General features: G+C 43.4%; 1 protein-coding gene across 1 annotated transcript; it reads left to right on the top strand.

Annotated features, from left to right (window-relative positions):
• The first annotated feature begins 285 nt into the window (after positions 1–285).
• Positions 286–13,232, top strand: AVPR1A (arginine vasopressin receptor 1A). The gene is made up of 2 exons (XM_035127762.3): positions 286–4,764; positions 11,268–13,232. Exons 1-2 carry the CDS (start codon positions 3,774–3,776, stop codon positions 11,552–11,554), a joined length of 1,278 nt encoding a protein of 425 aa, XP_034983653.1. The 5' UTR covers positions 286–3,773; the 3' UTR covers positions 11,555–13,232.
• The last annotated feature ends 3,518 nt before the right edge of the window (positions 13,233–16,750 follow it).

Below are 16,750 nucleotides of genomic sequence, written 5' to 3'. Positions count from 1 at the left end.
AAATTTTCTTTAATACAACCAAACAATATATATATATATATTTTCTAGAACCCCTTATTACTGTCATTATATTGTGATGGATTTATAATGACGACTTTATGGTTTGGAAATTGACTTATTTGTCTTATAATGGATTTTGTGTGTTTTGTTAAATTCAACTGATTCTAATATGTAATCTCATCATTAGGCAATAGTCTAAATTGCTGTATTAATGAAAAGAGGTCACAAAAGCCAACAGACCAAAATACGGTATGTATCTCAATTAGAATAATACACATTAAAAGTAATATGGATATTTATCAGTTTTAAGGGGGGGGGGATAAAGCTTCTAAAATGAGAAGGACATTGGGTACAAGGTAATCCCAAAAAACTGTAGATCCAACTCAAGATAGCAAATTAAGACATTGAAAAAAACAACCAATTGCTCATTCCTAGAATTAAATCTAGACAAGAAAGTATAGCCTTACACATGAAAGTATTAAAAACAGCAATAGCACATAGTTATATGACTTAATCTATGTAACAAAAAACATATCTTTGCTTTCAAAAGCGCCAAACATGTCAAGAGTATTTTTGTACACAGAGACATTGAGTACAAATACGTAAACTGAATCTCAATTTATGAGATGTTGGAGATCTTAGGTCAGGTCTCCTGTCTCTTTAAGGCTGTAGCCGTTTTACTCATTGAACTCAACAGGACTTACTTTTTAATAGTCAGGTATAGGACTGTGCTGTGTCGATGTATGTGGGTGAAGTGCATCAGGACCAACGTGCTGGGAGAGTACCAAAGAGGCACTTAAAAATGGGGTGGGGAATGGCATGGAGAAAGGATTCAATCACCCTTGCCCCACACTCTGTTTTTTATTAGATTTCCCTCTCATCTAATTTGGCAATCAGGTTTGGTCAGGAGCAGCACCTCGAGAGAGTTTTTCTTGTGAGAAAGAAAGGTCTAGTCTGTAACAGAGTAAAAGGATATGGTATTTCTACAGGCTGTTAGAATGGAAAATATACTAATTCTTTACAATCCATAGTATCGTCCTGTCATTCATGTACTCTGGTATGCATATGGAAAAAATCTGGATAGGAAAACTAGAGGAAACTTAAAATACACCTTTGCTGAAGCCATTTTTTGTAGTAAATACAAAGTCCTAATAGCTTCCTACATTAGACACTGAATCTGAGTTTTATTAGATGTTCTGCAATGGATTAGACAGCTTGCTTGCATTGAAAGCAGGCTCTGTGGATTTTTGAAATTGCATATATTAACACCCGGAGGGATTCAAAAATGGGGTTGCAACCTGTTTAAAGTGAACAGGGCACTTAATTCACCATCTGGGGTTCTTGTTGTGCTCTATATTTATCTGTGGCCAAATGTAGCTATGTCTAAACCTGTACTGAATGGTGAATCCGGAGTGTTGGCATTTCCTAAATGCATTTTACACATTTGTCAGAAGCAAAATATACCCCCTGACAATACATGTGTAATATTTACATCTCTGAAAAAAGATGCTTCATGAACTATGATTTTATATGGTTTTTGTTTTAATTTGTATGCAACTTTTGATGTGATCTGAAGACAAAGAATGCAGTTAATCATTGTGCAAATATGTGCCAAATGTGGTTCTAGGGGATTCCAGCTTAAATGAAACAGACTATTTAATGCAACGTCGCAAAACTATAGAAGTAGAAATGTTATAGTATAAAGCTCTCATTAGTTTCTAATATCATATTATTTAAAGTCTCACCACAATGCACTTTCCATGATTTTAACAATTAATTTAATTCAGCACATCAATGTTCAATGAGGCTTACTCCCAGATAACCATAGAGCGGCCACATTACCGGTTTTCCTCATCATTTCCATCTCTGTTTCTGTGTGATGAGCTGTTTCAAATTCATTTTGAGGGGGATGACTGCAGAACTTGAGAATGGTAGTTACTGTAAACTGTTTAAGCCAGTAGGCATTTGAGGATTTCCATCACGGCAGTAATGAGTCTGCACTGGTATAAAGGCAGAGATTCTGTGCAACAGATAAACAACCCCAGAAGGGGAATCAGAGTGTCATCTTCACTTACCTTTGCCTCTCCAAATGCTCATGGTCTCCAAAACCAGGGGGGGCACCCTGCTTTCCTCTACCTTCTTTATTCTCTTCTTCCTTTCAGTCCTCTCTCCAAGTATCAGTCACCATCTTCCTCTATCTCTACAGCCATGTACACACTCTTTTACATTGCATTCAGTTCTCTCCCACCGCTGATCTGAGGAGCACACAATGTAAGCCACCCACCATCCATATCCATGTTTCTTAGGAAATTCTGCATTTTGATGCATTTCCCCAAAAAACCAGCTTTGATTCGAATAGAGAAAAAGAATGGATCTAGCTATGTTTTAAACTGGTAATGTGTAGGCAGCATACTCAGACATGCATTCTCTCACTGCCCCCCACCCCCACCCCATTAAAAGCTTGACAAGTACCCTGCTATCACTTCTACGGAAACAGCTCTGTTCTAAAAAACCTATAGAAAGGCTGGTGGGGATCCACTTGGATCCCCACCGAGTTGGGATCCAAGTGGAAGACAGGAGGAGCATTAAGACTGCCAGCCATAGGAGCCAACTCCTAGGGGGTGAGGTTCTTTCGGGCCCCCAATAAAATATTTGTACCCCCCGCCTCAGTTGATGAGCACTGCCATTCAAATGCTGTGTCTTGTGGTCAATTATATAGGGTGGGGCTTACCTGGGTCCCTTCAGTACTGTATTTTATTCAAGTTAGCACCCCTGCTGCCAGCCCTCACTCACTGCCAGGGCTTCTATGTTTTTAATTGGTGCCTGAAGTTCAACAGTGGAGCTGAATTCCTGCAGTTGGAAGATATAGAAACCTTTCTACCCAAAGGCAGTAGCCCTGCTTAGTGAGGAAGGTGTGAGGGGAGGGGGGAAATCTCCCACATCTATTCTCAGCAGCTGGTGGTAGCAACTTGCGCATCAACTTTCACGTGTCAAAACACTCTAGCCATCTTGCTTCGTAGTGGGGCTTTTCAATGGAAAGGCCATTTCAACATTTAGAGCGATGAACACACAGTGAGGTTTTAAGATGGGGAGCTGCCTTTATCAATCAGACCTCACAGCAGGGGTGCTGCCAACTTGGAATATTGATAAGCCCCGCCCTGCACAATCGACAAGACGTGCACGCACACTAGTTGAATGGCCATCTACAGGGGAGAGGGGGCTGCCCCCTTCAAATGTTTTTTTGGGGTGGCCGAAAAGACCTCAGCCCCTAGGGGTGGGCTCCTATAATCGTATACACACAAAGAAAAGGGTTAAAAACAAACGAACACCCTGTGTGACGGCGTCAAACGGAACGAGTTCCTGGCCTGTGTCAGCAGAGTGATGTCCAGAGGGGAGTCCCGGACGCCCGGGCTGGGCGCCAAAGCTACGGGCTGCCTTCGACGGGAGAGCAAGGGGGCGGGGTTAGGGCTAATTCCGAAGGAAAAGCTGGAGAGCGGGAACCGGGGAAGCAGAAGCGCGCGGCGCGTCTGCAAGCAAGGCGTCCCGAGCGGAATTCAGGGGAAAGGAGCGCGAGGAGGAGGCGAAAGAGGCTGGCCATTTGGCGCGCTTGACCGACGGCAACCGTGCTGGAGAAAGAGGCGTCACCGCTCTCGCGGCTCCTCTCTGGCTGCTTCAAAGAAGGAACCCCGTCAGGAAAAAGTGAGCGGGAAAGGAGTGCGTCGGAAAGGCGGGAAAGCTGAGAGAGCGCCGGAGCGCGAGCGGGAAGCGTCGCCATGCACTTCGGAGAGGGTGCCGGCGGTTCCGCCGCCTGGGGAGCGCCGTCGTCCGCCTGGAACGCGAGCGAGGCGGAGGAATCGGGCGCCAGCGCAGAGCCTCCCCGGTCCGGCGGCGGCGCCAACGGGAGTAGCAGCAACCGCTACGGGCGGGACGAGGAGCTGGCCAAGCTGGAGATCGCGGTGCTGGGCTTGACGTTCGCCTTGGCGGTGCTGGGCAACTCCTTTGTGCTGCTGGCGCTGCACCGGACCCCTCGCCAGAAGGCGTCGCGCATGCACCTCTTCATCCGGCACCTGAGCTTTGCCGACCTGGCGGTGGCTTTCTTCCAAATCCTGCCGCAGCTGTGCTGGGACGTGACGCACCGCTTCCACGGGCCCGACGGGCTGTGCCGCGTGGTGAAGCACCTGCAGGTGTTTGGCATGTTCGCGTCGGCCTACATGCTGGTGGTGATGACGGCCGACCGCTACATCGCCGTGTGCCACCCGCTCAAGACGCTGCAGCAGCCCAGCAAGCGCTCCCGGTTCATGATCGCGGCCGCCTGGGCGCTCAGCTTCGTGCTCAGCCTGCCGCAGTACTTCATCTTCTCGCTGCGCGAGGTGGAGAGCGGCTCCCAAGTCTACGACTGCTGGGCGCAATTCGTCATGCCCTGGGGGCCGCGCGCCTACATCACCTGGATCACGGGCAGCATCTTCGTGGCGCCCGTCGTCATCCTGGTCACCTGCTACGGCTTCATCTGCTACCACATTTGGAGCAACGTCCGCGACAAGACACGACGGCGACGGAAGCGGGAGGTGGCTTCTCCGCGAGGGGGCGCCCTGCGCAAGGGGCTGCTCCTCACGCCCTGTGTCAGCAGCATCAAGAACGTCTCCCGCGCCAAGATCCGCACGGTCAAAATGACCTTCGTGATCGTCTCGGCTTACATCGTCTGCTGGGCACCTTTCTTCACCGTCCAGATGCGCTCCGTCTGGGAAGACCAATCCAGCTGGCATGGTAGGTACCTGTTGCGCTGAGTCTCTCCTGTCTCTTTCGTTCTCTCTCTCTCCATCCCTGCCCCGGGAGTCTTCCTCCTCTAGTAGAAATTCCAGAGTGACTCCGGATTTCCATTCTACTAGCGCTGCTGCTTGCTTCTTTGCACACAACCTGTTGCTTTCTCTAAGCGACCAGAGTTGAATTTTGCTTTGGCAGCAAGCTCTGAGCCCCTGTATCTCAACCCCAAGCCTAAGGCCACATATTTCAATTATTTGGAAGTAGTGTGTGGCCCAGTCCTGCCTATCTTTCACTGGACCTCACTCCAGAGCAAGTGGGCAATTTATTTCAGGCATACTTTCTTAGAACACATGCAATCTAAACATGCCCACTTAAGACCGTCTGCTCTCTGAACTCACATTCCTAAGGAGGAAATGGATTGCTAGACACAGCAAATATTTAAAATTGAAAAGTCACCATTGGACTGTGGTGGACAAGGGCACTGATGTTCTGCCAGAAATGTTCTTGCATGAACTGAGCTCCTCTGGCTTCTCCTTGCATTTGGGTTATAGATGCTGGTTTGAGTAAAATGCTGATTGGCAGTGCAGCCCTGCACATGCTTGCTTCAACCCAAGACACAACTCCTGCACAACAATGCCTCCTTCCCTCACCTAAGCCTTGGTGCAAATTTTCATTTGGAAGTGTTTGGTATTCTAGCAACCGAAAGGAGAATAATGGGTTGTTGGAAGGAATATAAGCTTTCTGCATTTCAAAGTCAGGATTGCAATCTATATTTCAGTATCAACAGGTTGTATTTAACTCGCTCACACACAATCTCACCCTTTTACGGACAGCACAAGTTATATATTTCTACTCAAAAGTAAGTTAATTTGAGCAAACCATAGCTGCCAAGTTATCCCTTTTTTTAAGGGATTTTCCATTATGCTGAATAGGCTTCCTCGCGAGAAAAGGGAAAACTTGGCAGCTATGGAGCAAACTCTCCTGTAAATGGATGTACTATTCAGCCTCTGTCTGTCTGGATTTGGTAGCCACTGGTGGTAAAGGTAAAGGGACCCCTCACCATTAGGTCCAGTCGCGGATGACTGTGGGATTGCGGCGCTCATCTCGCTTTATTGGCCAAAGGAGCCAGCGTACAGCTTCTGGGTCATGTGGCCAGCATGACTAAGCCGCTTCTGGTGAACCAGAGCAGTGCACGGAAACGGCGTTTACCTTCCTGTCAGAGAGGTACCTATTTATCTACTTGCACTTTGATATGCTTTCGAACTGCTAGGTTGGCAGGAGCTGGGACCAAGCAACGGGAGCTCACCCCGTCATGGGGATTCAAACAGCTGACCTTCTGATCAGCAAACCCTAGGCTCTGTGGTTTAGACCACAGCACCAGCCGCTGGTGGTAGTATATATATATACAAATAGGGGGCATATATACTGAAAGAGCAGCAAAAATACAGTTTCATACAGTAATTCTAAATAAAATTCATAGGTACCTATAATGGGTGTCATTTTAGTAAGTACCTTGAGTCATACCAAATACATTTATTCTAAAGGCATCTCTGAAGGTCCACCAAAGTAAATTATTATTTTAAAAAATCATTCTAAGGCGCTCACTGCAGGTTATGCCCCCCCTCGCAAATCACTATGAGGTAGTTTAGGCTTACAGAGAACAATTGGCCAAGTGAGCGTAATGGCTGAGTGATGATTAATTAGATTGTATTACCGTATGTACCATAATTACTGAGCTTATTCTGTTGGTAAGACATAGCTATAACAATCCTGTGTCACAGGCCTTCCCTATCATTCATAGCCTTGAAGAGATTCTTTAAAACATTGGTTATGTGATTGGGTCTTCCCTGCCTTTATTTTCTTTTGTGCAGCTGTGAGGAGCTGATGCCGGTTTGTCTGCTACATTAAAAAAAATAATGTTTAAAAGAGTCTGAAGTAAACACAAATATTTAGGGGAAAATCTTGCTTGCAATGTAATTTTAAAATCACATACTGGTAATTATGTAAATAATAATCTGATATATTCATGATCACTAAGCCCCACAGCTTTCTCTAAAAAAAATTAAGGCTCCCTGATAGGTAAGGTTGTTTGCAGTTAATTGGTCTGATGAACAACACACAACACAAGCCAAACTTTGCGCTTAACTTCACAAGGGACTCAGAATGTATCTGCAGAGTTTTGTTTCCTTTTGCAGAAGCTAAAGATCAAAGTATAGCACCAGACAGCTATGGATGAATTTGTAATCTTTTTTAACATCATACCTCTAGAAGCTATCTGAAAGGTTGTTCAAAGCCATGTTTTCCATAGCATACAGATTGAAAAGAATAATACATAAAATTGAAGCCTTATCCATTAGAACCACAATAAGGCAATTATCTTCTCAGATTGTGTGAGACACTCATGACCAAGAAAAGGTTTTTTTTTTACAAGCTTGCAAAATGTTTATTTTGAAAATATTTTTTAAAAAGAAAAAAAGTCTTTTTTTTAACCAGCCTCCTATTTTGATATTTGTTTCAGGTTAACAATACATGCAAACCTGTACTTACATACACAAACAGCAGTTATGGGAACAATACTTTGCTTTCTGCTCATTGGACATTGCGGTGCCCAAATGAGTCATATTAACCTAGGTTTGCCATATTCCAAAAAGTAAAAACCAGGACACCCCAAAATTGTTGACCTTTTTTTAAAAGAAACCCCCAAAGCTGTTGAACTTTTTTTACACACGGTTTTTCGATTGGCTTGCCTAAGATGCAGGACAAAGCGACGCATTTTGGAAATTCCCGTAGACATAAATTCCACCTTTGAAAACCCAGTAATGGCAACCCTAGGTTAACCCAAAATGTCTATTGATCAGTAGTGTGTAAGTAGTAGATAGAACATTTCAGCACAGGTAAGCACAGCATGTTTAAATCCAGTGACAGGTATGTGTGACAGATAGGTGTGTGTGTGTGTGTTTATGACTGTTAAATCAGATCACCTGAAATTCACTGTTCAATATGCCTTCTGCCATATGTAATATGGGATCCTGAACAGCCTCAGCCCCATAATTTTATTTTTGTGCAGTATCAGGACAATGGGTGAGGGTGATGAGAGGCTGCTGGAGGCAGGGCTTGTCAGAAAATCACTGAGGAAGCTTTTCTGAGAGGTTTCCATTGCCTATGCTAATAAAGGTTGATTTGAAATCCCAGGAAGGTCAAGTATCCTACTTGACACCATTTCAACTGAAACAGAGGCAAATGAAATTTTAGTGGCTTCTGGGAGGGAAGAAGCAGCCTGATTATAACGAAGAAACTTGCTTCCAGATTAAACGAAGGAAATGCACACATGCAAATCAAATAAGTCCACTTGCTTAGTGCTGCTGGCTCCTAAAATAGATCGTTGCCCTTTTCAAACGGCAGTTGCTATGTCGAACATACTTTATATAGCAAAGTACACTGCAAAGTTGATTTTAATTTTAAAACTATGTTGAGAATCTATACCTTATTCACCAGCAATGACACTTAAGGAAACATTTGCATAATCGCAATGTATCAAGACAATACAATAAAACCAGATCTTATGAAAACCAATAAATTATGAAAGAAAAGACTTGTCATAAAATTAAAATTACATCACGGATATGCCCACCAATATTAACATTAAGGAGATCAAGCACTTAAATAAGTTGCATTTTTTAAAGGTAATGCATATAGGTGGAATATCAAAGGGGTTGTATTATTTGCATATATCAAGGCTAGTTAACAGAATGACCTGAAGTTCTAGGACTACAGCTTCTATTAGTTCCAGCCAGCATGTCCAAAGGTCAGGGATGATGGGAGATATAGTCAGAGAACCTCTGCAGGGCATCTCATCAGCTATTCCAGGTGTAAATATTATACTGCTGAATTTCTCCTTAATTTGGGGGTTTCTGAATTACTGGAATTTTTTATAGGAGCCACACTGATTAAACGCTGGAGTTCATCGGTCTACCTGATATATATTCTGAACTTCTGCTGGTGCATAAAGGCGAACTATGTTAATAAAAATTCATAGGAAGAAAATCACAGTGAAATTATCTTTTATCTGAAGGCAATTTGGGGTGGGAAGATGTAAAGGATGATGGAGTCCTATGCCTTTAATACAGTAGTACCGTGGTACCTCATGTCGTGAACGGGATCCATTCCGGCAGCGGCCGTTAGGCAACATGAAAAGGGCACAACATGAACCACCACATCTGCACATGCGTGTGACGCAATGCGGCGCTTCTGCACATGCGCAAAGCGCGATTTAGCACTTCTGTGCATGCATGCAGGTTATGGACGCACTGAACCCGGAAGTAACCCGTTCTGGGACTTCCGGGTTTGGTGCATCCGTACCTGAAAAGACGCGACATGAAGCGAACATATCATGAGGTATGACTGTAGTTGGGTAGAAGAGGAATTTCAGTAGGTAATAGCTTGCAGGTAAACCATACCTGCTGAAATCCCCCCCTTCTGCACAGCTATTAAAGGCAGAGGAGGAAGGAAGAGGGGTGCAGTGGGTGCAGGGCACCCTGGGTGTCACCACTGAGGGGGGGGGATTGACAAAATGCCAGGCGGCACTCACCGCAGGGCCTGCAGCACGCCCAAGTCACGCATCTCTCCTGGGAGAGACATAGTGGCTTATATGCAGCTGCCTTATATGTAGGGCAGCTGAGTGGGAGGAGGCAGGCAGACTCTGGAGGCCCTGCGGTGCGCTCCGCCCCTATGGATGGCTCGCCCCACCCCCGGGCGTGGCTCCCCAGGCGCCCGAGCAGCTTCCTCCGCCACTGATTAAAGGTCAAGGAGTCTGTTCTCCTTTGCACCTGGCCTCTGTAGGGCAATTGGAGTGGGCTTCATGGAACTGTAGTAAAACAATAGCAGAGTGAGACTAGGAGGATATCCCTGTTCTTTTCAAAAATATTGGGACACACCAGTTAACTGACTTTGCACCAAGTCGTTACCAGGTTCATATCTGTATTACAGTGGCAAACATACTCTTTTTGGGACAGGTGCATGATTAGTTATTTGTAGAAAAAGACAAAATACGACCCTTGGACAAAATTTCTCTTAATGTCACAGCCTAAGCCTTGAAATGGCATTACAAGAAATTAATGAGCTGTCTGTTCAGTCCGCTAAACAGTTGTGCAGAATGTTTGAGGTTGTTTGTACTAGAGTATAACTAAAGCAGAATTGAGTTTACAAGTAGCTGTCCGGATTAAGTAGAGACAGAGAATATACTGTACAAACAAGATTTTAAGAGGGATTTAACAAAGCACCAGAGCCTCTGGTGTGCAATAATGGTTGCGTTAGTAAAAACATTGCCAACCTGTGGGACCGAACTGGTGTTGAGGGTCAACTGGGAACACCTTACTGGTGAAGCAGGCTGCAAAACCACAAGCCTCTGCAAAACCACAAGCAGCCAGCAGTGTTAGATGTAGTTAACCAGCCTCTCACGTTTGCATGAGAGGGGGGGGGGGACAGAATACTAATACTTTCCTGACAGGAGAGATACCATGATCACACACTTTCCATTTTGAAGGGGTTCTATTCTAGATAATTTTACATTCCTTTATTTTAAGCATGCCTAATACTTTTTATTGCTATGCAGTGCCTAGTCTGCTTTAGCCAGTTAATCCTGGGACTCGGCTACATTAGTAAAAAACAACAGCGTTTTGAATGCATTATAAAAATGCAACACCAGATGGTGCCAGAGAACAAAACAAAATTTCTTTAGGATTTTCCATAGCATTTTTTCTTAAGTTATAACAATTTAATTTTTGACTTACTTATATCGTTTTCTCCCCTGTGTGTAGATCCACCCCTGGATTTAAATTGTATTTATGGCAAACTGCCCCTTGTACTTTTTTAATTGAAAGGCTGTGTGTGTGTGTGTGTGTGTGTGTGTGTGTGTGTGTGTTTATATGTTCTATAATCAGGACAAAATCCTTTTGACAATAGGAGCTTGTGAAAGGTAACGACAAGAGTATTCTTGTTGTTTATTATTATTTATATAACTCCCTAAATTACAAAAACTTTGCAGTGTCTTGAAAGAGCCTCAGATAGGCAACATGTATGTCAAAAATAATTATATTTGTAAGAATAATTGCTGTATTACAATAAATCAGAGCAGCCTAATCCTATAGTATCTATGCAGGGTATATATTGTGAAACAGAATAAATGCATAAACAAGGAGCTACAGTTGAGGAACATAATGTGTAATCATTCATCTGCTATGGTGAGCATCTTCATATCCAGTCTTATTTAGTGATTTTCTCTGTTAATGAAATGGTTAACCACTGAATCAACTAGTCTTAGTATGGTGTAGGAAATATGAAATGAAGTTTTCTGTTTCATTTGAAGGAATAAAACAAGGCAATGCATTGGCCTTGTGTCATTATCTACATACAAAAAATATTAAGCTTTTTTTTAAAAAAACAAACACAGAAACAAATGGTTAATGGCGCAGATATTTGCTAAGTAATTCTCTGCTTTGTATTGACAGAGTCAGAGGACATTTTAATTACTGTCACTGCCCTTTTGGCCTGCTTGAACAGTTGCTGCAACCCGTGGATCTACATGTTCTTTAGTGGGCACCTCCTGCACGACTTCATACGGAGCTTCCTATGCTGTCAGAAAACTGGACAGAGGCTGAATAAAGAAGATTCCGAGAGTGTCAGCAGGAGACATACTTCTTTCACCATCAACAGAAGTCCGACAAACAGTTTGGACACGTGCAGAAAATCTCCAGATTTATCACAGTCCATTAGCTCCATCCCCATGACATCCTGAAGCGTATATTTTAAAACTGGTGTGCCATTGAGTTCCAGAACAGCACTTTTAGCACTTTAGCCATTCGTTACCATGTGACCCATAAACTAACAAGATGAGAGTAACTTAAAAAAAACCCCACCAAACCCAAATATGATGGTTTTGCATCAATGTAAATAAAGTTTGTAAAACAATCTATTAAAAAGTATAGGAATATATATGTTCAATGAAAAAGAGGGAAAACAGTAATGTGTGTAAATATTTTTCTACAAAGCTATTAACTTCACATGCTTGTTTGTTCTCAGGCTCAATAACGTATAAATTAAACACAGTAAATCCAGTTGGTGCTTCAAAAGAGTCAAAATAATTGCCCAGATCCTCGGCTGGAATGCAGTCCTGGGCACTGTTTACATGTAGCTCTCAGAGAAACAAGTGAGCCTGGCATATGTAGCCTGAGCACAGGGTTGCAGTGTTGGTGCATTAGGTATAGCTTCATGGTTGGCGCGGCTGAATGGTAGCATTTGGGGGGGGGGGGAGTGGTAATATAGGGTGTGTACAGGGAAACGGTTGCATGTATTGCATCCACCGAGCAGCAGAATTCCTTCTCTTTCAAGAAGCCTATAGGCCAGGCATCCCCAAACTTCGGCCCTCCAGATGTTTTGGACTACAATTCCCATCTTCCCCGACCACTGGTCCTGTTAGCTAGGGATCATGGGAGTTGTAGGCCAAAACATCTGGAGGGCCGCAGTTTGGGGATGCCTGCTATAGGCTGTCTGTCTGTCTCTCTCTCTCTGTGTGTGTGTGTGTGTGTGTGTAAGATTCAATCCCCACTTATAATGGACTTTGGAAATGTTCTTAAAGAACTCAAAATGGCAACAGGGTCCACAAAAGAATGGTAATGCCTTCCTCAAAATGTTTCAAGTAAACGTTGCTAATGCTGATTTGCTTCTTGCACCCCTGAGCAGACTATACAGTACGCAGATAGTCCATTCAGAGGGCCTGAGTAAAGGCAGGATCATGTGGTTGGCTTGAAGGCACTCATAAGATGGTGGTGCCCTCTGATCTCTTTCTAGATTTTAGTGTGGAGCACAGTTTTATTTAAGAAAGCAGCTGAGGCCTGGATGATTGAATTAATATCAGGTGGGACTGTTCAACTAAGCTTGACTCTGGGTAGACCTGTTGAAATCAATAGACAACTTAGTCACATTCATTAATTTCAGTGGCTCTGTTCTGGTTTCGTTGAACGCCATCCTTGGATTTCATAGTGATCCCGTAGAAAATGACCACAATCCACCCAGTGTACCATATGTCACAAGCCATCTTTATATCAAGTGATTTTTGTTAATTTGTTGTTTATTGGTTCTCGCCACATCCTCTGCTTGCAAGAGCAGAAAAGCAATATGCCCTGCCTTTGTGACAAAACCACTCTGCTGGCTTAAATTTAGTTAGTGGATCACAAAACAAACCCCAGGCTTTTCTCAGCAATACCACTGCCTATGTAATTATCTCACTGTGCATTTCTTTTCATTTAATTTTATTATCTATGGTAGCACCATATGTTGTCTTCCCCCAAATTGCTTCTTGTTGGTTTCAAAACATAATATCTCAGCAATGACTTTGTACAAATTTCCAAACGTGCACCATCCTAAGAACTGCAATGCTTGCTCTGGGGCACAAGGTTGAAAATAATTTACAGAAACTATGCAGGATTAAAAGTCTAACTCTGACTTTTGTGGTATTTTCTCACATTACTCAGCTGCTGTGGAATGTAGTCAAGCTGCGTCATTTTTCTAGTGATATACGTGAACACTCAAATGAAAAGGATGTTTTCATTTTATTTCCGTTTCCCTGTCCTGACCTGGACCATCTCAGATTATCCTCCTAGCAGAGACTCTTCTACTATGAATTATAGACACACATGCAATTATAATTATGAATTATAGACACACATGCAACAATCAGCAATGCTTTTTCTCTCTTCCAGCTTGATTGAGCTGTTAAACCTTGTTTGCCCTTAATGTACAGCTTGTGACATCCATGATTGTGTCTTGCTACTTCTGTTGTCCTTTTGCATTGCTTGTAATTTCTTTGAAATAACTAACCAGAGAGGATTTTTTTAAAGGTACCTCTGGGACATACCCTGTTTCCCCTTTTTTAATACGTAGTCGTAAAGTAAGCCATGGCAGAGTTTTTAAGCATTTGAGAAGTATAAGACATACCCCGAAAATAAGGCATACTTCCGTGCTGCGGAAACCAACCCCCACAGGCACCTCCACTCACAGAGTCACTCCATGCGGCCGGCACTGCAGGAGTGCGATCAGCTGTGAAGTGGCGCTCCAAGAGCTCCGCTTAACAGCTGATCGCGCTCTCGCCTTGCTGGCTGCATTCCCGCGCTCCACCTTCTCGTCCACAGTCATCCCTGCCGCTTCCATGCTTGCCGCCACCACTGGGCTCACTGCTTCTTCCTTGCCTGGCCCGGCCAAGGAGCTTGGAGCGCCCTGCAGTGGCAGGCGGAGCGCCTGAGCCAGCGGCCTCCGCCTGGCCCGGCCAAGGACTCCTGCAGCCCCGCCACTCAGAACCGGTGGCTGCTGCAGCGCCGAGCACTCAAGAGAGCCCAGCAGCGCCCTGAGCCAGTGCCCTGAGCCGTAAAAACCGTACCAGTAATAAAAAAATAAGACATCCCACCGAAAGTAAGCCACCCTGTGTTTTTTTGAGGAAAAAAGTTATAAGACGGTGTCTTAAAAAGGGGGAAACACGGGTATATATTAAATTGCCTATGTCCCAAATTTGGGTCCATTCCAGGATCTTCATCTAATTTGGTTTTAAGAGTATTCCTTCTATATTCACAGGTTCCATCTATATCTAATCTATGTATCTATTATCTATCTATCATCTATCTCAGGCTTCCTCAACCTCAGCCCTCCAGATGTTTTGAGACTACAATTCCAATCATCCCTAACCACTGGTCCTGCTAGCTAGGGATCATGGGAGTTGTAGGCCGAAAACATCTGGAGGGCCGAGATTGAGGAAGCCTGATCTATCTATTCATATATTCTTTCAAGGAATTACTACTATGCTGTTTCATGACCTCAGAATTTGGATATATAGGGGTGTTTTTTTCTGGCTGAATGTCATATTGCCATGTAAAACAGATGGGAGTTAAAATATAGGAACGAAGAGGGGAGTTTCCATTTTCAGAAGAGTCAGTAATACAATTTGATACCATTGTGGGCTGCAGGGATGTGATACAACAGCAAGGAAAGTCTGTTTAAGATAACCATAAGTGGTATACTGTACAGCAAAATAGCTCCACTAGCACAGGGACCACAGTGGGACCTCTGCCCCCTCTCCCTGTACACCCCCTAAATCTGTTCTGGGAATCCTTTCATGATTCAAATCCTTCCAAGGCAACTTAAAAGTAACATTGAAATACATTAAGAAAAATGACAATACTATAAACAATACAAAAACAAGTTATCAATTGATGGTAGTTGGCCCTGTCGGGGGGGGGGGGGCGAAAGCCCCAGCTGGAACAGCCGCTGAGGTATTTTCACAGGGTTGTGGGAGAGGCTTCTGTTCTTTCTATCCTGTCCTTCAATTGTATGACAATAATCTCTGCTACCTCAGCAAAGGAGCCATCTTGGGCATCTGCTTCTCCCATCCTCTGAATCATTCCAAAAGTGGGAGGCATTGCCTTCTGGGACAAAAAGGGTGCCTGCCACACACAATGGCACCCCCCCCCATTTGCCTCCAAAATGCCCTGAAATATGACATTCTGTGGGTGAAAAATGGCAACTCCTAGCTGTTGATCTCTTAAGAGATGTTCTGCCTTATTCTATTAGTGGAAGTAAGGAAGGGGGAAAAGAAGGAAGATCCATTGTGCGATGAATTGTATGCCCCCTGAAATTTTAGAATAATTTTGACCCTAGTTTCAGGGAGACCCGAATTTATAGTGAGGGACACACCTCACTATATTTGAACTGAAACTATTCATTATTTTAGAAGAAAGGGTGTTCAGATTTATGGCAGCTATCATTTTCAGTCAACAGTCAACCTGCCAAACAACTGAGGAGATTGGCAATGTGAAAGCATCTAAGGATTCAAGAGGCACTTAGACAATCATCTTTGTTGTGGACTGGCTTCACATGCACAGTTATGCACACTTGTTTTTTGTTTTTGTTTTAAAAAGAAAAACAGACTAATTGTCTCAGAAGCTTTTTCTGGCTGGAGAGTAGTTTTTTTATTTTAAAAGGGGGGCTGTTGTTCTTTGAATAAATCTCCCCTGAAAAGTATTGTGCTGGAGAGACTGTGCTTGAGGTGATAAGTCTGTGGTGAAAGTTCTTTGTTGGCTGTTTTTGCAAATACAACTCGTCACTTGAAAGTGTGACCACTGATTTCTGAACGTGATTTGCTGGTTTTACATTTTTATATTATTTTATGCAGCTGGAAATGTGTGTGCTGTGGCTTATATTACTTACTAAACAGGTGAAATTTTGATTTATTGTATCATCTTGGATTCAGAAGAGATAGCACATCGTTTAAGTCAGCCTAATCCTAAAGGAAGGCTAAGTCACATTTATGAAACGCATCTCTTAGTACCTCTTTACTGAAAATAATCAAAACAATTCTGCAGCATTTTTACATATAACTTTATAGTGCTGCAATATATTTTTATGTGTATTCCTAATATTTCATCCCTGTCAGCATTTATGTCAATTCAATCCATTACTTCTTATCCTATCATCTACTGAAAATTGTGTGAGGAGGGCTGAGGAGGCAAAGAACTGCTACAGATATTCCATCTTACACTCAGGCTGGATATATGTGTAAATAAAACAGCATATCCTAAGACTTCCTTGACCTTTATCCCAAGGAAACTGAACGCTGATTGGTGTGTGCTCATCAGTATTGTACAATACAGTATTTATCTTTTAAAAACACATGCAGTTCTCTTAGTCTTTCATCATATTGGCTGCCTTTAGAGCAATCTTTCTTAAATTGGGAGAGAATATAGGATCCCAGGAAGGCAGCAAACTGTTTTTCAGTGGAGGTTCAATACTAACCAAAGTGCGGGCTTCCCCTAGGCCTAGGATCACCAAAAAGAGTCAGGGGACTTGTGTGACCCTGCTTGCTGCTGGTCCAATCACTTCATGAGGTAATAGGTCACTTTTTTCTAACCTGGTGGGTGCCCCTTCAGTATATTTGGACTATCATTAT

The sequence above is a fragment of the Zootoca vivipara genome, chromosome 9, assembly GCF_965207765.1.
Source record: "Zootoca vivipara chromosome 9, rZooViv2.hap1.1, whole genome shotgun sequence".
In the NCBI taxonomy this organism is placed as follows: Eukaryota; Metazoa; Chordata; class Lepidosauria; order Squamata; family Lacertidae; genus Zootoca; species Zootoca vivipara.
This window is presented reverse-complemented; position numbering and strand designations above follow the sequence as displayed.

Bases quoted from the DNA above. Each gene is read 5' to 3' on its own strand.
- AVPR1A (XM_035127762.3), top strand. From the start codon at position 3,774: ATGCACTTCGGAGAGGGTGCCGGCGGTTCCGCCGCCTGGGGAGCGCCG. The intron at 4,765-11,267 runs GTAGGTACCTGT...TTGTATTGACAG, and splicing joins AGACCAATCCAGCTGGCATG to AGTCAGAGGACATTTTAATT.